The 23,551-nt window shown below is 45.3% G+C and overlaps 3 protein-coding genes across 3 annotated transcripts in view; 1 reads left to right on the top strand and 2 right to left on the bottom strand.

Annotated features, from left to right (window-relative positions):
• Window positions 1–23,551, bottom strand: part of LOC144483340 (uncharacterized) — a 67,866-nt gene that overhangs the window by 2,516 nt on the left and 41,799 nt on the right. Inside the window, exons 4-7 of the mRNA XM_078202056.1 lie at window positions 21,816–22,469; window positions 15,569–16,744; window positions 1,736–1,956; window positions 27–395 (exon numbers count right to left, since the gene is read on the bottom strand). Of these exons, the coding sequence (XP_078058182.1) occupies window positions 27–395; window positions 1,736–1,956; window positions 15,569–16,744; window positions 21,816–22,469 (2,420 nt within the window). The remainder of the gene's footprint in view (window positions 1–26; window positions 396–1,735; window positions 1,957–15,568; window positions 16,745–21,815; window positions 22,470–23,551) is intronic.
• Window positions 1–23,551, bottom strand: part of LOC144483343 (uncharacterized) — a 263,183-nt gene that overhangs the window by 218,496 nt on the left and 21,136 nt on the right. The gene's annotated exons all lie outside the window — the stretch shown is intronic.
• Window positions 8,843–23,551, top strand: part of LOC144483379 (uncharacterized) — a 148,681-nt gene continuing 133,972 nt past the window's right edge. The window contains exon 1 of the mRNA XM_078202101.1: window positions 8,843–8,899. The gene's annotated coding sequence lies outside the window, so the exon portion shown is untranslated. The remainder of the gene's footprint in view (window positions 8,900–23,551) is intronic.

Here is a 23,551-nt window from a genome sequence, read left to right as displayed (position 1 = left end):
TCCCACACTGGGAGCAGGTGAATGGCCTCTCCCCGGTGTGAACTCTCTGGTGTACCAGCAGATTGGATGACTGAGTGAATCCCTTCCCACATTTGGAGCAGGTGAATGGTCTCTCTCCAGTGTGAACTTGCCGGTGTCTCAGCAGGTTGAACGACTGAGTGAATCCTTTCCCACACACAGAGCAGGTGAACGGCCTCTCCCCAGCATGAACTCGCTGGTGAATTTCCAGTTCAGATGGGGAATGGAATCCTTCCTCGCAGTCCCCACATTTCAACGGCTTCTCTTCAGTGTGACTGCACTTGTGGTTCGTGGGGTCAGATGATTCATACACAGAACACGCGTACAGATTCTCCCCACTGCAATCGATGCTTTTTTCTTCCATGTTCAAAATCCAATCATGATACAATGGTTACAATAAATTGGGCGACTCCATCAGATCCTGATGTGATGTTCGCTTTGTGTTTCCTGACTCAAAATCCTCCTCTTCTAAAACCCTGTGAAACTGATTTAAATGGAAAAAAGGCAGTGAGAGAGAACCCACAGAAACTCAAAGGCAGGTTGTGAAATTGAGCTGAATGAATCTGGTCATTTGTGGGGCCGGCACTGGGAAAAAGTTACCATGGAAACTGCCGGATTGTCATTGGGCGGCACGGGGGCACAGTGATCAGCACTGCTACCTCACAGTGCCAGGGACCCGTGTTTGATTCCCAGCTTGGGTCACTGTCTGTGGGGAGTTTGCATGCTCTCCGTGTCTGCGTGGGTTTCCTCCGGGTGCTCCGGTTTCCTCCCACAGTCCGAAAGACATGCTGCTTAGTTGCATTGACCCGAACAGGTGCTGGAATGTGGCGACTAGGGGAATTTCACAGCAACTTCATTGCAGTGTTAATGTAAGCCTACTTGTGACTAATAAATAAACTTTTAACTTTAAAAAAAAACCAACTGATTCACCAATGTCCTTCAGGGAAGGAAACCTGCTCCCTGGTCAGGGGTGACACAAGACTCTGGACAATCTGGGAGAAGAGATCGAGGGGGAAGAGGCAGAGAGACAGAAGTAGGAGAGGGCGAGACAGAATTGGGCAGCACAGGAAAAAAGGAATTTCAAATATTTCAAACTCCCACAACCTCCACCACCTCGATGGAGCAATGAAGCAGGCGTATGGGAACACCATCATCTCCAAGTTCCTTTTCATTAACACACCATCCTGACGTGTCTGACATCCAGTACTGGATGAACAGAAACTTCCTCCAATTGAATATTAAGAACCAAGCCGTTGTCTTCAGTCCTCACAACAGACTCCACTCTCTCTCCCTGGCAACTGTCTGAGGCTGAACCAGACTTCTCACAACCTCAGTGTCCTGGCTCATCCCAAACTGAGCTTCCAGCCACATATCCTCATCATCACCCAGAATGTCTATTTCCACCTCAGTAACATCGCCCGAGTCTCAAATCATCTTGTTCAGAAACTCTCATCCATTCCTTTGTTACCTCTGGACTTAACTCTCCCAGAGCACTCTTTGCTGGCCTCCCACATTCAGCCTCGCTGCAATCCTGAGGTCATCCAAAACTCTGCTGTCTGTGTAATTATTCAAGACTTGTTCACCCATCACCCCTGTGCTCACTGACCTATAAAGGTTCGTGTTTAAGAACCACTAACATTTAAAAACTCCCGTTCTTGTTTCCAAATTTCTCCATGACTGCGACCACTCCTCTCTCTGTAATATCCTTCAGTCACACAATTCTCCATCATCGATGCTCTCCCCTAATTCCAGCCTCTCTTCAGTGTGAACATATTGATGGGATGTCAGTTCTTGGGAACTTTTATAGCACTTCCCACAGTCTGGGCATTTAAAAGGTCTCTTGTCAGTGTGAACTCGCTGTTGTGTCATGGGTAATGATGACTGAGTGAATTGTTTCCCACATACAGAGCAGGTGAATGGCCTCTCCCCCAGGTGAAGCTGCTGGTGTTTCAACTGGTTGTTTGACTTATTGAATCACAACCCACACTCAGAGCCGGTTCACAGCCTCTCCCTTGTGTGACTGCGTCGCTGAGTTTCCAGTTTAGACGGTAACTGAAGGCCTTCTCACAGTCCTCATGTTTCCACAGTTTTCCCCGGTGTGATCGTGTCTCGACAGGTTAGATGATTGGTTGAAGCCTCATCCACACATAGAACATGTGTACGGTTTTTCCCCACTGTGAACAGTGCTTTTTCCTTCAATGTTCAAAATCCCATGATTTGGACAACTCCATCTGATGTGAATGTTTGGTTTGAGTTTCCTGACTACATATCCTCCTCTTTCAATACCTCATGAAATTAATTTAAAACAGAGAAAAGGGAGTGAGAGAGTGCCCACAAAAACACAAAGGCAGGTTATGAAATTGAGCTGAATGAATCTGGTAATCTGTGGGGTCGACACGAGGAAAAAGTGACCATGGAAGCTCCTGGATTGTCACAAAAACCCAACTGGTTCACTAATGTCCTTTAGGGAAGGGAACTTACCACCCAGTCTGGGCCTACACAAGACTCTGGCCTCTATGGGAGGGGAGAGAGGTGAAAGACGCAGGAACAAAGGAGGTGATTTTCTACTTTGAATTCTAAAACTTTGACAAAATTCTCCAAACCTTCAACTTCTACACCAAGGAGGACCAGGTCTATGCGGACACCATAATCTCCAAATTCCCCTCCAACTCGCACACTGTCCTGCCCTGTCCGATATCCAGTACTGAATGAACAGCAATGTGCTCCATTTAACTACTGGGAAGAAGAAAACCATTGTTTCTCTTCAGTCCCCGCTACAAACTCCACTCCCAAACTACTGACTCCATCCTTCTCCCTGACAACTGTCTGAGACTGAACCGGACTGTTCCCAGCCTCAATAACAGCTTTCACTCTAAACTGAGCTCCTGACCTCATATCTGAATAATCACCAAGACTGCCAATTTCCATCTCAGTACAAAGATCAAAGAACAAAGAACATTACAACACAGGGACAGGCCCTTCGGCCCTCCAAGCCTGCACCAACCATGCTGCCCGACTGAACTAAAACCCCCTACCCTTCTGGGGACCATATCCCTCTATTCCCATCCTATTCATGTACTTGTCAAGATGCCCCTTAAAAGTCACTACCGCTTCCACTACCTCCCCTGGCAACGAGTTCCAGGCACCCACTACTCTCTGTGTAAAAAGTCTGCCTCGTACATCTCCCTTAAACCTCGCCCCTCGCACCTTAAACCTATGCCCCCCAGTAATTGACTCTTCCATCCTGGGAAAAAGCTTCTGACTATCCACTCTGTCCATGCTTCTCATAATCTTGTGGACTTCTATCAGGTCTCCCCTCAACCTCCTTCGCTCCAGTGAGAACAAACCAAGTTTCTCCAACCTCTCCTCATAGCTAATGCCCTCCATACCAGGCAACATCCTGGTAAATCTTTTCTGTACCCTCTCCAAAGCCTCCACATCCTTCTGGTAATGTGGCGATCAGAATTGAACACTATATTCCAAGTGCGGCCTAACTAAGGTTCTATAAAGCATCAACATGAGTTGCCAATTTTTAAACTCAATGCCCCGGCCGATGAAGGCAAGCATGTCATATGCCTTCTTGACTAGCTTCTCCACCTCCATTGCCACTTTCAGAGACCTGTGTACCTGACTTTCAGTGACCTGTGTACCTGACCTGAGTAACATCACCTGACTCTGTCCTTAGACATGATGTGTAGTTGCCGGCGTTGGACTGGGGTGAACACAGTAAGAGTTTTAATAACACCAGGTTAAAGTCCAACAGGTTTATTTGGTAGCAAATACCATTAGCTTTCAGAGCGCTGCTCCTTCGTCAGATGGAGTGGAAATGTGCTCTCAAACAGGGCACAGAGACACAAAAAACAAGTTACAGAATACTGATTAGAATGCGAATCCCTACAACCAGCCAGATCTTAAAGATACAGACAATGTGGGTGGAGGGAGCATTAAGCACAGGTTAAAGAGATGTGTATTGTCTCCAGACAGGACAGCCTGCAAGTCCAGGAGGCAAGCTGTGGGGGTTACTGATAATGTGACATAAATCCAACGTCCCGGTTTAGGCCGTCCTCATGTGTGCGGAACTTGGCTATCAGTTTCTGCTCAGCGATTCTGCGCTGTCATGGATTCATGAGGGGAAAGTCGTGCTTGACGAACATGTTGGATTTTTATGAAGATGTGACTAGGGCGGTTGATGGAGGAGAACCGGTGGATGCGGTGTTTTTGGATTTCCAAAAGGCGTTTGATAAGGTGCCCCATAAAAGGCTGCTGAAGAAGATTAGGGCACACGGAGTTGGGGGTAATGTGTTAAAGTGGATTGGGGACTGGCTATCCGACAGGAAGCAAAGAGTCGGAATAAATGGGTGTTTTTCCAGTTGGATGAAGGTAACTAGTGGCGTGCCGCAGGGATCGGTACTCGGGCCGCAACTGTTTACCATTTATATAGATGATCTGGAGGAGGGGACGGAGTGTAGGGTAACGAAGTTTGCAGACGACACAAAGATAAGTGGAAAAGTGAATCGTGTGGAGGACGGAGAAGATCTGCAGAGAGATTTGGACAGGCTGAGTGAGTGGGCGAGGATATGGCAAATGGAGTATAACGTTGAGAAATGCGAGGTTATACACTTTGGAGGAAATAATAACAAATGGGATTACTATCTCAATGGAAACAAATTAAAACATGCTACCGTGCAAAGGGACCTGGGGGTCCTTGTGCATGAGACGCAAAAGCCCAGTCTGCAGGTACAACAGGTGATCAAGAAGGCAAATGGGATGTTGGCCTATATTGCGAAGGGGATAGAATATAAAAGCAGGGATGTCTTGATGCACCTGTACAGGGCATTGGTGAGGCCGCAGCTGGAATACTGTGTGCAGTATTGGTCCCCTTATATGAGGAAGGATATATTGGCATTGGAGGGAGTGCAGAGAAGGTTCACCAGGTTGATACCGGAGATGAGGGGTTTGGATTATGAGGAGAGGCTGAGGAGATTGGGTTTGTACTCGTTGGAGTTTAGAAGGATGAGGGGGGATCTTATGGAGACTTATAAGATAATGCGGGGGCTGGATAGGGTGGAGGCGGAGAGATTCTTTCCACTTAGTAAGGAAGTTAAAACTAGAGGACACAGCCTCAAAATAAAGGGGGGTCGGTTTAGGACAGAGTTGAGGAGGAACTTCTTCTCCCAGAGGGTGGTGAATCTCTGGAATTCTCTGTCCACTGAGGTGGTGGAGGCTACCTCGCTGAATATGTTTAAAGCGCGGATGGATGGATTCCTGATCGGTAAGGGAATTAAGGGTTATGGGGATCAGGCGGGTAAGTGGTACTGATCCACGTCAGATCAGCCATGATCTTATTGAATGGCGGGGCAGGCTCGAGGGGCTAGATGGCCTACTCCTGCTCCTATTTCTTATGTTCTTATGTTCTTATGTCGTGTGTCGTGAAGGCCGCCTTGGAGAACGCTTACCTGAAGATCCAAGGCTGAATGCCCACGACTGCTGAAGTGCTCCCCCACAGGAAGAGAACAGTCTTGCCTGGTGATTGTCGAGCGGTGTTCATTCATCCGTTGTCGTAGCATCTGCATGGTTTCCCCAATGTACCATGCTTCGGGACATCCTTTCCTGCAGCGTATCAGGTAGACAACGTTGGCCGAGTTGCAAGAGTAGGTACCGTGTACCTAGTAGGTGGTGTTCTCACGTGAGATGATGGCATCCGCGTCGATGATCCGGCACGTCTTGCAGAGGTTGCTGTGGCAGGGTTGTGTGGTGTCGTGGTCACTGTTCTCCTGAAGGCTGGGTAGTTTGCTGCGGACAATGGTCTGTTTGAGGTTGCGCAGTTGTTTGAAGACAAGAAGTGGGTGTGTGGGGATGGCCTTGGCGAGATGTTCGTCTTCATCAATGACACCGCTCGACAATCACCAGGCAAGACTGTTCTCTTCCTGTGGGGGAGCATTTCAGCAGTCACGGGCATTCAGCCTCTGATCTTCAGGTAAGCGTTCTCCAAGACGGCCTTCACGACACACGACAACGCAGAGTCGCTGAGCAGAAACTGATAGCCAAGTTCCGCACACATGAGGACGGCCTAAACCGGGATGTTGGATTTACGTCACATTATCAGTAACCCCCACAGCTTGCCTCCTGGACTTGCAGGCCGTTCTGTCTGGAGACAATACACATCTCTTTAACCTGTGCTTAATGCTCCCTCCACCCACATTGTCTGTATCTTTAAGATCTGGCTGGCTGTCGGGATTCGCATTCTAATCAGTATTCTGTAACTTGATTTGTGTGTTTCTGTGCCCTGTTTGAGAGCACATTTCCACTCCATCTGACGAAGGAGCAGCGCTCCGAAAGCTAATGGTATTTGCTACCAAATAAACCTGTTGGACTTTAACCTGGTGTTGTTAAAACTCTTACTCTGTCCTTAGAAACATAGAAATCCTACAGTGCAGAAAGAGGCCATTCGGCTCATCGAGTCTGCACCGACCACAATCCCACCCAGGCCCTATCACCATATCCCTACATATTTTACCCGCTAATCCCTCTAACCTACACTTGATTCTGTTCGTCTGCAGCTGGAACTCTCGTCCATTCCTTCAATAACTCCAGACTTAACTATCCGAATGCATTCCCGGCCTCCTACATTCAATCTCCCTGAAGTCTTGAAGTCATCCAAATCTCTGCTGGCCATGTGCTTACTCACATCAAGTCTTGTTCATCATCACCCCCGAGCTCACTGACCTGCAAAGGCATTTAGTGTGAAAAACACTTCTTTGAAATGCCCTGGGAAAGTCTATTACATGGAAGACATATAAATACAGATTGTTATTATTGACATGTATCATTGTTCCTTCATCATCACTGGGTGAATAACCTGTAACTCTTACCTAATGCATTGTGGGAGCACCTTCACCACATGGACTGCAACGGTTCAAGAAGGTCAAACATCATCTTGCCCACAGGTACCCGAGGATGGGGAATGTTTGCTGCTGGTCTTGTTAGTGAAAGGACACAGTCTATTTATTTATTAGCATCATAAGTAGGCTTACATTCACATTGCAATGAAGTTACTGTGAAAACCCCATAGTCGCCACACTCCGGCGCCTGTTCGGGTTCACTGAGGGAGAATTCAGCATGGCCAATGTACCTAACCAGCACGTCTTTCGGACTGTGGGAGGAAACCAGAGCACCCAGAGGGAACTCACGCAGATACGAAGAGAACGTGCAAACTCCACACAGACTCCACAAGGCTGGGAATCGAATCCGGTGTCCCTGGCGCTGTGAGGCAGCAGTGCTAACCACCGTGCCACCTTAATGTTCACATCAAAGCAAAAACAGTGACTTAACTATTTGGGACTTTCAAAGGTGGTGATTTTAACCAACATCCCCCACGGTGGTGAATGTTGAGTATAAAAGTTGGCAAATTATGTTACAGTCATATAAAATATTGGTTAGGTCACATTTGGAATACTGTGTCCAATTCTGGTCGGCATTCTACCAGAAGGACGTGGTGGCTTTGGAGGGAGTACAGAAAATGTTTACCAGGATGTTGCATGGTATGGAGGGTATTAGCTATGAGGAAAGATTGAATAAACTGGAAAGATGGAGGCCATGGGGCAACCTGATAGAAGTTTATAAAATTATGAGGGGCGTAGGTAAGGTAACAGTTGGAAGCTTTCTTCCTGGACAGAAATGACAATCACAAGGGGGCACAATTCAAAGTAAGGGGGGGAAAAGTTCAGTGGAGACACGGGGGGGGACGTTTTTTTTACACAGTGGGTGGTGGGGCCTGGAATGCACTGCCAAGTGAGGTGGTCGAGGCAGATACATTAGCAACATTTAAAACTTATCTGGATAGAAACATGAACAGACGGTGTATAGAGGGATATAAGCGGTTGGTTTAGATAGGACAACGTGATGGGCGCAGGCTTGTGGGCTGAAGGGCCTGTTCTTGTGCTGTGCTGTTCTTTGTTCTTTATCCCCTATCCACACCATAGGGGAACAGTGCGCAGGCGCAGTACCGAACATGGTCGGGAGCATGCGCGATGTCAGTGATGGCGAAGGGGAGAGAGGATCCTTTTGTCTGATCCGCAGCCGGTGAAGGTGTGGAAACGCGCAGGGCCGATGGAGTCGGCGGGTGAACGGGGAGGGTTTCTAAATACCTGCTGAAAGCCTCAAACCGCGAATACGGACCTGCAGGTTCCGCGTTTGCAGCTCCGGTTTGTCCTCCTGGGGCGAAGACCCCGGTTACCAGCCGCCATCTTAGTTCAGCGGAGGGCAGAGCGCATGCGCTGACGTCTTGGTGACGCCCATTGTCACACAACAGAGAGTGGACGGGATTCAGGATTTCTGTTTTTAACTGGGTCCTAGTGCCCGAGTCACATAAAAGGATCAGTCACACTGGTCAGAACTTTCTGGTTCAGTTCGGAAGGTTCCCTTTGGTTTTGTTGATGCTTGGTTGTTGATTTTTGTCTTTCAGTTCGTTTGGACCATATGATTGGAGGGAATAAGAAAGGAAAGAATGTTCCATCCAAACTAGAATTGTCTGTTCTGAATTTCTATCCTGTATTTACACTGATAACTTCTGTAAACTCCTTTTACAGGGGATTAGGATGGGAGGATTGACAGGTGGGAAACTTAAATCAAACATCACATTGAGATCTGACAGTCATTCGATTCATCAGGACCTGAATATCAATGTGGAAGGAGAAATGTTTGTTTGTTCTGTCTGTGGGAAAAGATTTCAAACATCAGTGTGACTGGAAAAGCAGCGAGACACACACACCCGAGTGACAGCGTTCCAGTGAACTGACTGTGAAAAGAGCTTGAACCAGTTACACAGCCTGAAAAAACATCACACCATTCACAGCAGGGAGGAACCGTACATGTGCAGTGTGTGTAGTCAACTGATCATCAACCTGGAGAGACACAAGGATACTGGCACCATGGAGAAACCATGGAAATGTGAGGAACATAGAACAGTACAGCACAGAACAGGCCCTTTGGCCCACGATGTTGTGCCGAGCTTTATCTGGAACCAAGATCAAGCTGTCCCACTCCCTATCATCCTGGTGTGCTCCATGTGCCTATCCAATAACCGCTTAAATGTTTCTAAAGTGTCTGACTCCACTATCACTGCAGGCAGTCCATTCCACACCCCAACCACTCTCTGCATGAAGAACCTACCTCTGATATCCGTCCTGTATCTCCCACCACGAACCCTATAGTTATGCCCCCTTGTAATAGCTCCATCCACCCGAGGAAATAGTCTTTGAACGTTCACTCTATCTATCCCCTTCATCATTTTATACACCTCTATTAAGTCTCCCCTCAGCCTCCTCCGCTCCAGAGAGAACAGCCCTAGCTCCCTCAACCTTTCCTCATATGACCTACCCTCCAAACCAGGCAGCATCCTGGTAAATCTCCTCTGCACTCTTTCCAGCGCTTCCACATCCTTCTTATAGTGAGGTGACCAGAACTGCACACAATATTCCAAATGTGGTCTCACCGAGGTCCTGTACAGTTGCAGCATAACCCCACGGCTCTTAAACTCCAACCCCCTGTTAATAAAAGCTAACACACTATAGGCCTTCTTCACAGCTCTATCCACTTGACTGGCCATCCCAGCTGGAAATCCATCAGCGCACTCACACTGGGGAGAGGCCATTCACCTGCTCCATGTGTGGGAAGGGATTCAGAGAGTCATCCAACCTGCTGCAACACCAGCGAGTTCACACTGACCTGAGACCTTTTAAATGCCCAGACTGCGGGAAGGGCTATAAAAGTTCTGGGGACCTGATGTCCCATCAACGTGTTCACACTGACCAGAGGCCATTCAGGTGCTTTCACTGCGGGACTGGGTTCAGGAAATCATCTGAATTCACTGTACATCAGCGCACTCACACTGGGGAGAGGCCGTTCACCTGCTCCATGTGTGGGAAGGGGTTCATTAATTCATCCAACCTGCTGAGACACCAGCGCACTCACTCTGATGCAAGAACTTTCAAATGTCCTGACTGTGAGGAGAGCTTTAAAAACAGTGATAATCTGCTGAGACATCGACGCACTCACACTGGAGAGAGGCCGTTCACCTGCTCTGAGTGTGGGAAGGGATTCACTCGATCAGCCGCACTGCTGACACACCGGCGAGTTCACAGCGGAGAGCGGCCATTCGCCTGCTCTGAGTGTGGGAAGAGATTTACTTATTCATCTCATCTATTGAAACACCAGCGCACTCACACTGTGGAGAGACCATTCACCTGCTCCATGTGTGGGAAGGGATTCACTCAATCTTCTAACCTGCTGACACACCAGCAAATTCACAAGTGAGTGCAGAGGTTGGAGTTCTCTGTATTGCTGCTGTTGATCACATTGAGGACTAAATGTGTGGATTAAACCTGAGGTGTGTAAGAAATGTGTCCCAGCTGCTCTTCCATGGTTCAGAGCTCCTCGGCACGGAACAGAGGCTCCTTTACAACTGTGTTTAGAGTCAGGAAGAACAACAGTGAATGCTGGAAACATGCCGTCAAATCAGAGATTGGTGTAAAACTGGGATCTGTTCCTGAGTGAGAGTGAAACAGCAGGTTTAAGTTTCCTGTCTGGAACTGATTGTGGTAATTATGGTAATCATAGAATCCCTACAGTGCGGAAGGAGGCCATTTGGCCCATCGAGTCTGCACCGACTCTCTGTCAGAGCATCTTCCCCAGACACACCCCTCCCACGCTAGCCCCATTACCCCACGCATTTACCCCACTAATTCCCCGAACCATAACATCTTGGGACATCTATGGGGCAATTTAGCATTGGTCAATCTGCCTAACCTGTACATCTTTGCACTGTGGGAGGCAACCAGGGAGCATTTCCATGGAGATGCTGCTTCGACCCAGAGTGTAATGGTAATGCTGCTGCACTTTGATACGACTGCTCAGACATTAGACTGTGTCAGCTCTTATTGATACTGAATAAAATCTAACCACTGTCACCAATAAGGGTTATCACTGGCAAACATTTCAGAGTTTGGGGAAAGAGAATAAAGGGCTAATGGACACCCCGAATCCCAATTCTATAGAATAAAAGGATGTTCACAATACTCTGGGCCCAAATGGTTTCTCTTCAGCTCCTCTGCACCCTGTTACTGTGACTCCACACTTTGGGCACATGGACTGAACCCCAGGGGTTCCATCACCATCTGCCCCAATCGCCCCGTCTCCTGCCCCAATTGGCTGGAGGCCCATTTCCCAGTCAGTCCTCCAGCACCTTCCTGTCTCTCTATCAGTGCAACGCCCAGGGCAGCTTCCCAATTGAAGCTCAGGCCCTGTTATTCTCAGCGAAATTCAGCTCTCAACTCCGTCACCTGGCTGTCACTAACATGAGCAACAGAGAGAGAAAGGTGCCCCAGGCTGAAATGGGAACTTGAAACTTGTGGCTCCAAACAAACTCTTCAACATTTGTGCATTCAATACCTGTTTTTGTATGAGGTTGTTATTTTGACATTGAGGCACTGGAGGCGAAGAATAACTTTCCCTTTCCAACTTTGAATTAGAACCATAGAACCATAGAAAATTACAGCTCAGAAACAGGCCTTTTGGCCCTTCTTGTCTGTGCCGAACCATTTTTTGCCTAGTCCCACTGATCTGCACTTGGACCATATCCCTCCACACCCCTCTCATCCATGAACCCGTTCCAAGTTTTTCTTAAATGTTAAAAGTGACCCTGCATTTACCACTTTATCCGGCAGCTCATTCCACACTCCCACCGCTCTCTGCGTGAAGAAGCCCCCCCTAATATTCCCTTTAAACTTTTCTCCTTTCACCCTTAACCCATGCCCTCTGGTTTTTTTCTCCCCGAGCCTCAGCGGAAAAATCCTGCTTGCCTTCACTCTATCTATACCCATCAAAATCTTATACACCTCTATCAAATCTCCCCTCAATCTTCTACGCTCCAGGGAATAAAGTCCCAACTGAATCAATCTCTCTCTGTAACTCAGCTTCTCAAGTCCCGGCAACATCCTTGTGAACCTGTCTATTGTCTATTGTATCAGCCACAGCGCAGTGGATCCACACGCTTCCACAAGAAACTGCAAAGGGTGGTGAACGTACCCAGTCCATCACACAAACCAGCCTCCCATCCATTGCCTGTGTCTACACTTCCAGCTGCTTTGGAAAAACAGCCAGCATAATCACGGACCCTATACAGCCCAGACATTCTCCCTTCCACCTTCTTCCGTTGGGAAAAAGATACAAAAGTCTGAGGACACATACCAACTGACTTCCCTGCTGCCATCAGACTTTTGAATGGACCTACCTCGTATTAAGTTGATCTTTCTCTACATTCTAGCTGTGACTGTAGCACTACATTCTGCACTCTCTCCTTTCCTTCTCTATGTATGGCATGCTTTGTATCGCGTGCAAGAAACAATATTTTTCACTGTACACTAATACATGTGATGATAATAAATCAAATCTTCACTCCGAATCTGAAGATTGTTCTTTCCAATCCCAGTCCATTGACCTGAGGCCAACATTCAAAGTGCCAGCACTGAGGGAGTGCTGCATTATTAGAGCTGCTGCCTTTAGGATGAGATGCCAACCCAAGTACCCCATCTGCCCCTTCAAGGACATAGATGTTACCATGGATATGATTTTGAAGAAGAGCAGGGGGGGGCTATCCCCAGAGTCCTGACCAATATTTATCAATCAACATCACTACAGATCATCTGCTCGTGATCATGTTGCTGCTTTTGGGATCTTGCTGTGTACACATTAGCTGCCACATTTCCTGCATTACAACAATGACCACACTTCAAAGCTGCTTCATTGGTTGGAAAGTGCATTGGGACATCCTGTGGTCCTGAACGATGCTAAATGCAAGTTTTTAATTTCAGATTTGTGTTCCCTGATCTTGATATCTGAATTTTAATTGATTTCAGCCACCCCCCAACTTGCCATTTAACAAATTCACCTTGGATCGAAGAATATTTTAACCAATTAAGGCAACAGCAGGAATCTACGGTGGGTAAATTTTAAAAATAAGTTTATTCGACAAGAAATGTTTACTTCAAACATTGGCTTTTACAGCTTGATGTGGGTGATCAGTCTGTCGAAGGTTAACCCTCTCTGGCTCCTTCTTTGACAGGAATTCTTGTGGATTTCAACCTCAGAAGTCTGGTTCCTTCTTTGACAATAATTTACCTGGAACTCGACCCTGTGAATATTCAGTACTTGGCTGGCAGGGAAGATGTTGGGAATCTCTACTTTTATCCCCAAAGTGACCATTACCTGACATCAGAGTTGGGCTGATTGTGACATGACACTTGGTCAATTTGGTGACCAGATTAATTTAACCGGATCCCCAATTACTGACACCACCTTCTCTCATTATCTCAGACAGGAATACAATTGCACAGTTTCATACTAACCCTTTATCTGATTCTATACAATCAGGTATTCAGACAATTTCAAATTCTGAGACAAATCAGAGCTTGAAGGTCTCTCTTACCAGTACATTTATCATCATTGCACATTCTTCACATACACAGCAATTCAGATGATATGTTTTTACAGCAAATAAAACTCAGCCTTTTACTATAAGCCGACTTGTGACACTAATAGATAAACAAAAAAATGACATTCTTTATCGATTTATTAACTGTAACTCAATTAAATCTCACTACTTCTCCAGTTATTTGTTACTGACTGCGAGCTAATTAATACAGTAATCTTTAGTTAATAAACTTGGTTCCTACAAGATAGACTGGTTCAAAAAGACAGTTTGTCGAAAGACAACAGCTTTCTTCCTTACTAATCCTGACCAGACTGAACAATTAACCTTATTCTTCAGCTGGACTTTGGAAGAATATGATATCCTGTAGCTTATCAAAATTATAAAATAATTTCTTTCTTTAAACAACTTCTGCCGGCTCTGCGGTTTCTGGAAACATTTCAGGTTATTCAGTGTTAATATTTTAAAATAAAGATCTACCCTTTATATAATTGTCTATTACACTGAGTTACTGATGACAGCTTATTCAAGGTTCATTACTGAATAATCATATGTTACATATAAAATCAATTTGTAGCTAATAAAGCCAGTGACAGAAGGTGAACAGACTGTTAGAAGCCACATGTTCGATTTTAAAATGGTTTCCTTGACCTTGTTACTTATAGCAATGAATATGGTATGAAAGTGATTGAATTTTAAAACTAAATTTGATGACTCAGGCCTGCAATTTCCTCCATTACAACAGTCACTACAATTCACAGAACTTCATTCACTGTATAATGTTTCAGGACAATGGCAAAGATAGATAGAGAAACAAGGTGGTGAAAGGTTATCAGGGGGAGGTGGGAATGTGGAGTTGAGGTTTCAATTAGATCAGCCATGATTATGTTGAATGGCAGAACAGGCTCCTGATTCACATGTTCATCTGACACCCTGTGGTTGTGAGAGGTGCTATAGAAATGCAATTTTTTTTTGTTTCCCCACAATGTTGGATAATTACACTCAGTCCCTGCATCAAAATCATTGTTAAAGGTTGAGTCTAAATTTGACACATTTTGAATGCTGGGGTGGTTTTCTCCAAAGAGAAGACGAAGAAGTGATCTGATGGAAGTCTTTAAGATTATGAAGGGGTTCAATAATCCAACGGGGATTTAATGAGAAACCTCTTTACCAGCGAGTGGTGAGACTGTGGAACTCACCATCACAGCGAGTGGTGAGAATGTGGAACTCACTATCACAGCGAGTGGTGAGACTGTGGAACTCACTATCACAGCGAGTGGTGAGAATGTGGAACTCACTATCACAGTGAGTGGTGAGACTGTGGAACTCACTATCACAGCGAGTGGTGAGAATGTGGAGCTCACTATCACAGCGAGTGGTGAGACTGTGGAACTCACTATCACAGCGAGTGGTGAGACTGTGGAACTCACTACCACAGCGAGTGGTGAGACTGTGGAACTCACTATCACAGTAAGTGGTGAGACTGTGGAACTCACTATCACAGTGAGTGGTGAGAATGTGGAACTCACCACCACAGCGAGTGGTGAGACTGTGGAACTCACTATCACAGCGAGTGGTGAGAATGTGGAACTCACCACCACAGCGGGTGGTTGAGGTGAACAGCATGAATACATTGAAGGGGAAGCTCGATACAGACATGAGGGAGAAAGGAATAGAAGGATATGCTGATGGGGGGAGGTGAAGAGGGGTGGGTGGAAACTTATGTGGAGCATAAATAGTGATGTAGACTGATTGAGCCGACTGGCCTGGCCCTGTGCTGTAGACTCAATGGAACAGAGACAAATGTATTTTAGATCTACCTGGAGTGCTATTAAAAGCACTATTTACTATCCAAGATAAAATAAATGTCCTTCATCAGCTTTTGTGGATCATTTCAGTAGAAATGTGCTCTCCCAGGCTCAAAGTGCATCAACCCACTGGAATCAACATTGAGAGACCAGCCAGTCCAAAGAAAGAAAGAAACTTCACCAAAATGGTTCAGTCCTGGACATGATGAACAGCAGCAATAACAGCAGAATCCAACCCCTGTCATCATTTGTGAACTTGCTGGTGTCTCAGCAGCTGTGATGACCGAGTGAATCCCTTCCCGCACACAGAGCAGGTAAATGGTTTCTTCCCAGTGTGAACTCGTTGGTGTGCCCACAGGTTGGATGAATTACTGAATCCCTTCCCACACTGAGAGCAGGTGAATGGTCTCTCTCCGGTGTGAACTCGCTGGTGTGTCTGCAGGTGGGATGACTGAGTAAATGCTTTCCAACAATCAGAGCAAGTGAATGGTCTCTCCCCAGTGTGCACTCGTCGGTGTTTCTGCAGATTGGATGCATCTGGGAATCCCTTCCCACAATCGGGGCAGGTGAACGGTCTCTCCCCAGTGTGAACTCGCTGGTGTATCAACAGATGCGATGAATCAGTGAATCGCCTCCCACATTCGGGGCAGGTGAATGGCCTCTCCCCAGTGTGAATTCGCTGGTGCATCAACAGATGGGATGAGCGACTAAATCCCTTCCCACAGATAGAGCAGGTGAATGGTTTCTCTCCAGTGTGAACTCGTTGGTGCATCAGCAGACTGAATGAATCACTGAATCTCATCCCACACATTGAGCAGGGGAATGGTCTCTCTCTGGTATGAACCCTCTGGTGCATCAGCAGGTTGGATGAATCAGTAAATCCCTTCCCACACTCGGAGCAGGCGAACGGCCTCTCCCCAGTGTGAACTCGCTGGTGCCTCAACAGGTTGGATGAATCACTGAATGCCTTCCCACACTCAGAGCAGCTGAATGGTCTCTCCCCAGTGTGAATGCGCTCGTGTGACTGGAGGTGGGATAACTGAGTGAATTCCTTCCCGCACTCCGAGCAGGTGAACCGCCTCTCCCTGGTGTGAACTCGCTGGTGCATCAACAGGTTGGATGAATCACTGAATCCCTTTCCACAATCGGAGCAGGTGAATGGCCTCTCCCCAGTGTGAACTCGCTTGTGTGTCTGCAGGTGGGATGAACTTGTGAATCCTTTCCCACACTCAGGGCAGGTGAATGGCCTCTCCCCTGTGTGAACTCGTTTGTGTGTCTGCAGGGAGGATGAATGAGCGAATCCCTTCCCACACTCCAAGCAAGTGAACGGCCTCTCCCCAGTGTGACTGCGTTGATGAGTTTCCAGCTGATATGGGAAATTGAATCCTTTACCACAGTCTCCACATTTCCATGGTTTCTCCATGGTGTAGGTGTCCATGTGTCTCTCCCAGTTTGACAGTCAGTTGAAGCCTTGTCCATACATAAAAAACCTGAATAGTGACTAGTGATGTCTTTTCAAGCTGTGTAACTGGTTGAAGCTTTATTCCACAGTCAGTGCACAGGAACACCCACTCATGTCTGTGTCTCCACGTTTTCCAATCACACTTATGGTTGAAATCTCTTGAAGCAGACAGAACAGAGAAATATTTCTCTTTATAGATTCCAAAGGCTGATGTTGTTCAGGTCCCGATTTATCAAGTTAATCTGGCAGATCACCACAAGTATTTGTTTTGAGAAGTCCAATTCTGATATTCTGTAAAATGAGTTCCAAAATTCATCACTGTCAGTGCAACTTAGAAATTCAGAAAAGACAATTCTAGTTTTTATAGAAAATTCTTTACTTTCTCCCGCCATTCTTACCCTGCATCTAATACACATCATAGAACAACACTCGACATATCCCTGTCCTATATTAATTTACTGTCTCCTTAATATCAGCTATCTCCTGGGGATCCACCCCTTTAATTGTGACCATTACGAATATAGACCATCCTTTTAGCCAGACAAATAAATGTATTAAGCTGAGGGAGCTAAAGAATGTTAATGTCTTTAAAAGAGAAAGACTTGGGGCAACCTTACCAGAGTCTGCAGCCTCCCTGGATTCACTTCCTTTCCCTTCAGTTGCTGCAAGTCCCCAAAATCCCCCAGAATGAGAAAAGAAATGGAAAGGGGGAGAAAAGAAAGTGTTTCACTCACAGATGTTGGAGAGACAGAAGAACGTTTCTGTCTACATGAAGCTCAATCTGCATTGTCACAAAGACAGCATTCTGATTGGCTGGAGGACCAGAGGGCTTCCGGTCCTCCAACTATTCTCATTGGTGAATGTCTCACGCGACATAATGGTGGGTGGGACCTCCTCCGTACATGCGCACCTTCCCTCTCCCCTGGACATGCGCATTCGGGGTCGCCTGCTTGCGTGGCGAATAGAGCGGTTTCCCCAGCGCCGTGGATTGTGGGTATGCGGCTGCCATTATTCAGCCGGTCTCCAAACTCCTGGGACTGGGGTGAAAATTCGTGGGTTTGGGTTTGGTACCTGTGGGTTATAACTGGATTTGATTGTGACGCCCCTTTCGCAAAAGAGTTTGTTAAATACAGCTGTAAAGATTTGGACAGTGGCACAGTGGTTAGCACCGCTGCCTCACAGCGCCAGGGACCCAGGTTCAATTCCGGCCTTGGGTGACTGTCTGTGGGGAGTTTGTACATTCTCTCTGTATCTGTGAGAGTGGCTGGGCTTACCCGTCTTGCCAGCGGTTGACATGAGCTGGCCATGTCAATGATGAACCTCATGCAGGAGGACACCAAGGCAGCCTCATGCAGGAGGACACCAAGGGCAGCCTCAAGGCTGGTTTGGCCCTTCTGGTTCCCCTCTCCCCCTGCTCCAATGGCACAGACATTTGGAAATATGTAACCAATGTCCAACTCCTCAGTGCCAAAAGATATTGCTGATTTTTAAAATTACTGCCTCTGAAAACTGGCATGGTTTGCAGAGATTAACAATTTAATGCACTTAACTGGACAGACTGGAAAATGCCCACATCTTTTCTCTGTCTAGTTAATCCACTCGAATGATCATCTGATGAGTCAGCTGACACTGTCCCATGCAGGGAGCCTTTTAAAGTGCTGGCCGTGACCTTGTTCTGGGTCACTGCCTGCAGTCTACAACACTAGACATCCCACTCTCCAACACTCATTGAGCAAAATGAAGGTCTACAACCCGCCCTTGCTGCTAATTGGTGACAATGAATGTATTATCAGGCACGAAGTGATGGCGGCACAGAAGTCGGAATGCTGCTGAATTCCGGATGTGGAATGCGCTGTCATAGAAACGAGAAGCAGGAGTAGGCCATTTGGCCTTTCAAACCTGCTCCACCATTCATTATAATCATGGCTAATCATCAAATTCAATGGGCTGATCATCGAATTCAATATCCTGATCCCACATAACTGCATTGTTCAGCTGTTGGAAGTTACCTCAAAACTGATTGCAAACGTTTATGTCTCTGATGTAAATCACCATTTAAAGTCAATAAGGCTGAGTGTAATTATTGAGCTCTGATGGGGGGTCATCTAGACTCAAAATGTTGGCTCTATTCTCTCTCCACAGAGGCTGTCAGACCTGCTGAGATCCCAGCATTTTCTGTTTTTGTTTCAGATTCCAGCAGCCACAGTAATTTGCTTTTATCTTAAGAGATTATTCCTCAAATTGAAATTGACTAAATAAATTGATATGAATGGCTGATTTGAACATCCAAAGGGAAAGTTTAAGGGAATAATCACATTGTCAGAACAAAAAGAAACTAACAACTAACAGCCAGGTGGTTCCCCAGTGTCAAAAACGATTTCTTTTTCACAATAATATTTCTACTTGAATTTGGGTTAATTTCGGAAAAAAAGTCAGAGAAAATTTGTGTTATTTTTAGGAAATAAAAGACCATCTAAAACAAAGATCTTGATAATGCCTGAAATCAAATATGATTATAATATATGAAATATGATATGGGGAAGTTTAGGAGTGAGAGGAGGAGAAATTTCTTCATGCAGAGAGTGGTGAACTTGTGGAATTCGCCAGCACAGAAGGCTGTGGAGGCCAAAACATTAGAAATATATCTGTTTACCTTCTGAGATATATTCAGACTCTAAAAGCCTCAAGGAGTTTGGGGAGATCAGTGGAGAATAATGTTGAGATAGGGGATCAGTCATGATCATCTTGAATTGCAGAACAGGATCGAAGGGCCAAATGACCTATCCTGCTCCTATTTTCTATGTTTCTGGAAGTCAACAAAACAAGATTCTCATCAGGACTGTTGTTAAAAATGGAAACGAGGAATTACACATCTTCAGCCTGATCAACCAACATAAATTATAAAAGTCTGTTCTGTTAAGTATATTTTTCCATTCTATATTGACAAGTATTTTTCTTTTAAATAAGCTTCCTTCAATTGATTATATAAGATTCCTGAGATAGAATCCCTACAGTGCTGAAGGAGGCCATTTGGCCCATGGAACCTGCACCAACAACAATCCCACCCAGGCCTAACCCCATAACCCATTTACTCTGCTAATCCCCCTGACACTAAAGGTCAATGTAGAATAGCCAATCAACCTAACCCACACATCTTTGGAGTGTGAGGAAACCAGAGCACCTGGAGGAAACCCACACAGACATGGGGAGAACGTCTTATCCAGTGGTTAAAAGTCTTGTTTAAAGTAAAATAACTGAGGGAGTTGTTTACAGGCATCAGTGAATTGGGCTGATTGCAGACAGAATGAGCAGGACAGTGAGAGAGAGCTGTGTCTGCACTGGCGCAGAGACAGAAATCCGATTGGAGGGTTGAAACATGGAGTTACAGGATTTGGGAGGTGACAAGGACGTTCCAGGGGAAAAGACGATTAGAGATTGGGGCGGGAGTTTACAAGGATATTGGGAGTTAAGGGTTGGTTTCATTGGGGGAGGGTGCTGGTGATGATGGCAGAACTGAAGGACATAGGAATACCTGAAGGGAGAGAACCATGAACGATATCAGTGAAAATAGGGAAGTTGGGTGAGGAGCAGTTTAGTGGGAATAAGGTCGAGGGAGGAGGTGGGATTGCTGGAAAGATATACTCTGAGAGGATACAAGGAGAGATAGGAGAGAATTGAAACAAAGGATCAAATTCAGGGCTACAGCAAAGGGGGGTCATTAGAAAGAGTTTGGCTCGGTGGGCTAGGGGAAGGGAGGGAAGCAGTAGAGGCAGCTGATTACATTGTCTAAATCTTAATGACAAAGAAGTTCCATGAGCTCCTCACACTGGAGGTGAAGATGGAGGAGACAGAGGAAAGAGACCTTCAAAGGATCCAAATTGTGTTTGAGATATTAAAAAAGCTCAACACTCTTCATGTCGAACACAAACTGAATTTATTTTACATAACAATGTATAACTTAACATTTATAACTATGCTTTGTTTATTAACAGCAATACTGTGATAACTTTCCACACAAATATGAACATACAAATTAGGAGCAGGAGAAGGCCACTCGGCCCCTCTAGCCTGCTCCACCACTCAATAAGACCCTGGTTGATCTGATTGTAACCTCAAATCCACATTCCTTTTACCCCCTGTTAATCAAGAATCTATCCAGCTCTGCCTTCAAAATATTCAAAGACACTGCTTCCAATGCTTTTTGAGGAAGACCCAGAGACTCGCTGCCCTCTAAGAGAAAACATTTATTTCTCATCTTTGTGTCAACTGAGCAACATTTTATTTTTCAATAATGTATTCAATAATAAGTATTAGATTCGCTCACATGAGAAATCATCCTCTTTAAATCGATCCTGTCAAAATACCTCAGGAACTGAAAAAGATTTCAATCAAATTGCCTCTTACTCTTTTAAGCTCCAGCAGATACAAGCTCAGGCTACTCAGTCTTTCCTCATAAGACAATCTCCCATTTCTGGTATAGTCTAGTAGACCTTCTCTGAACTGCTTCTAACACATTTACATTCTTCTTTAAATAAGGAGACAAATACTTTAATCATATTCCAAATCGCCAGTGTTCTGTAAAGCAGAAGCATAAGCTCTGTTTTGTATTCAATTCCCCTCACAATGAACAATAACATTATGTTAACTTTCCCAATTACTTGCTGTACCCTTCTACTAGCTTTTTGTGACTCATGAACCAGGACACTCAGAATCCTCTGACGGGGAACTGAATTTCTCCTCACAGTCTCCACATTTACACAGTTTCTCCCTAATGTGACTGTGGATGTGAATGGTGCTGTTTCCTTCCATGTTCAAAATTCTCTGCTGTTAAGGTTACGATAAATTGTGCAGCTCCATCCAATCCTGATCTGATATTCTGTGTGAGTATCCTGACCCCAAATCCTCCTTCTAAGCCAATTATATTAACACCTATAACAGAGCTGGAGTTATTTTTCAATTCAGCAGAAACGGACCCAAATGAACATGGTTCAGTCTGAATATGATTAACTGCAAAATCCAATCACAATAGTTACTTGTGAATTTGCTGGTGTTTTCGCAGCCTGGATGAAGTAATGTATCCCTTCCCACACTGGGAGCAAGTGAATGGCCTCTCCCCAGTGTGAGTTCGCTGGTGATTTAGCAGTGTGCATGAGGTAATAAATCCCTTTCCACACACAGAGCAGGTGAATGGCCTCTCCCCAGTATGAATTCGCTGGTGTTTCAGCAGCATGGCTGAGGTAGTGAATCCCTTCCCACACTGGGAGCAGGTGAATGGCCTCTCCCCAGTGTGAACTCGTTGATGATTTAGCAGCGTGGATGACTGAGTGAATCCCTTCCCACACTGAGAGCAGATGAATGGCCTTTCCTCAGTATGAATTCGCTCGTGTATCGCTAGGTTGGATGACTGATTGAATTCCTTCCTACACACAGAACATGTGAACGGTCTCTCCCCTGTGTGAATTCGCTGGTGTTTCAGCAGATGGGATGAGGTAGTGAATCCCTTCCCACATTGAGAGCAGGTGAACGGTCTCTCCCCTGTGTGAATGCGTCGATGAGTTTCCAGGTGGGATGGGTAATCAAATCCCTTCCCACAATCCTCACATTTCCAAGCCATCTCCCTGTTGCGATTGCAATTATGTTCCGAAAGGCCAGATGATTGGGTGAAGTCTTGTCCACACACACAGAACACGTGTACAGTTTCTCTCCACTGTGAATGGTGCTTTTTCCTTCTATATTCAAAATACAATGATATTCAGGTTACAATAAATTGGTCGACTCAATCAGGTCTGAGATCACATTTGATTTCTGTTTACCAACTGCAAATCCCCCTCTCCTAAAATGCTGTGAAATTGATTTAGAACAGAAAAAAACTCATTTTCTTCTCATGCAACTGGCAAACATTATTTTATCTATGGAAAGAGACATAAAGTTAAAAGGCAAAAGCGATCGAAGGATATGGGGGTTTGGGCTATTATCATAATGAACAGAAGAGCAGGCTTGAAGGGCCAAATGGCCTACTCCTGATCCTATTTTCTATGTTTCGATGGAACTCAATGTCTATGAGGATGGTGGAACAGGAGACAAATGGTTTCAAAATGAGATTGGATTGGCACACAAAGGAAATGAACATGCTGCACTAATGGAGATATAGAGGGGAATGGGGCTGAGTGATCGCTTTGCAGAAAGTTGACATGGACTCAAGTTCCTTCTGAAGTGTGGAGTCTATGACTGGAAATGTATAACATCGCTGCAGTACCAGATTACAAGAATGGAAATAATAAATACATTATTTTACTGAAATATAAATATTAGATCTAATACGTACTATAAAACAACACTGGATATATCTCTTCTTGTGGCGTCCCAAGCCAACTGATAACTCTAAAATAAACACATTTCCAGACAATTCCAAGGATAAAATGAGTGAGGTTTCACTTTTTAAAATGTTTCATTGTAAAAGTCAAAATAAAAGCAACATAAATGAATCAGGCATTGACAGACAAATAGCATTTGAATAGATGGGATACTTTTTACTTCAATAAAACCAGTCTCCACAAAATCACCAGCAATTCCTCCCTTAGAATTCATGGCACTAATTTAATTTACTACAACTCTCTGTATTTCCCAGAGAGAAAAAACACAGGAGAATGGCACTCAGTCAAAATGCTCATTTGAAGAGTCGGGTACAGATATAATGTTCTAAATGGCCCGTATATATTTATACATTTGCATATTTAATGGATAATAAATGTGTGTAATATACAGCTCTCTGTTATG

This window comes from Mustelus asterias, unplaced genomic scaffold (assembly GCF_964213995.1).
Source record: "Mustelus asterias unplaced genomic scaffold, sMusAst1.hap1.1 HAP1_SCAFFOLD_63, whole genome shotgun sequence".
NCBI classification, from domain to species: Eukaryota; Metazoa; Chordata; class Chondrichthyes; order Carcharhiniformes; family Triakidae; genus Mustelus; species Mustelus asterias.
Note: the sequence above shows the minus strand (reverse complement) of the source record. Positions and strands in the feature narration are given on the sequence as shown.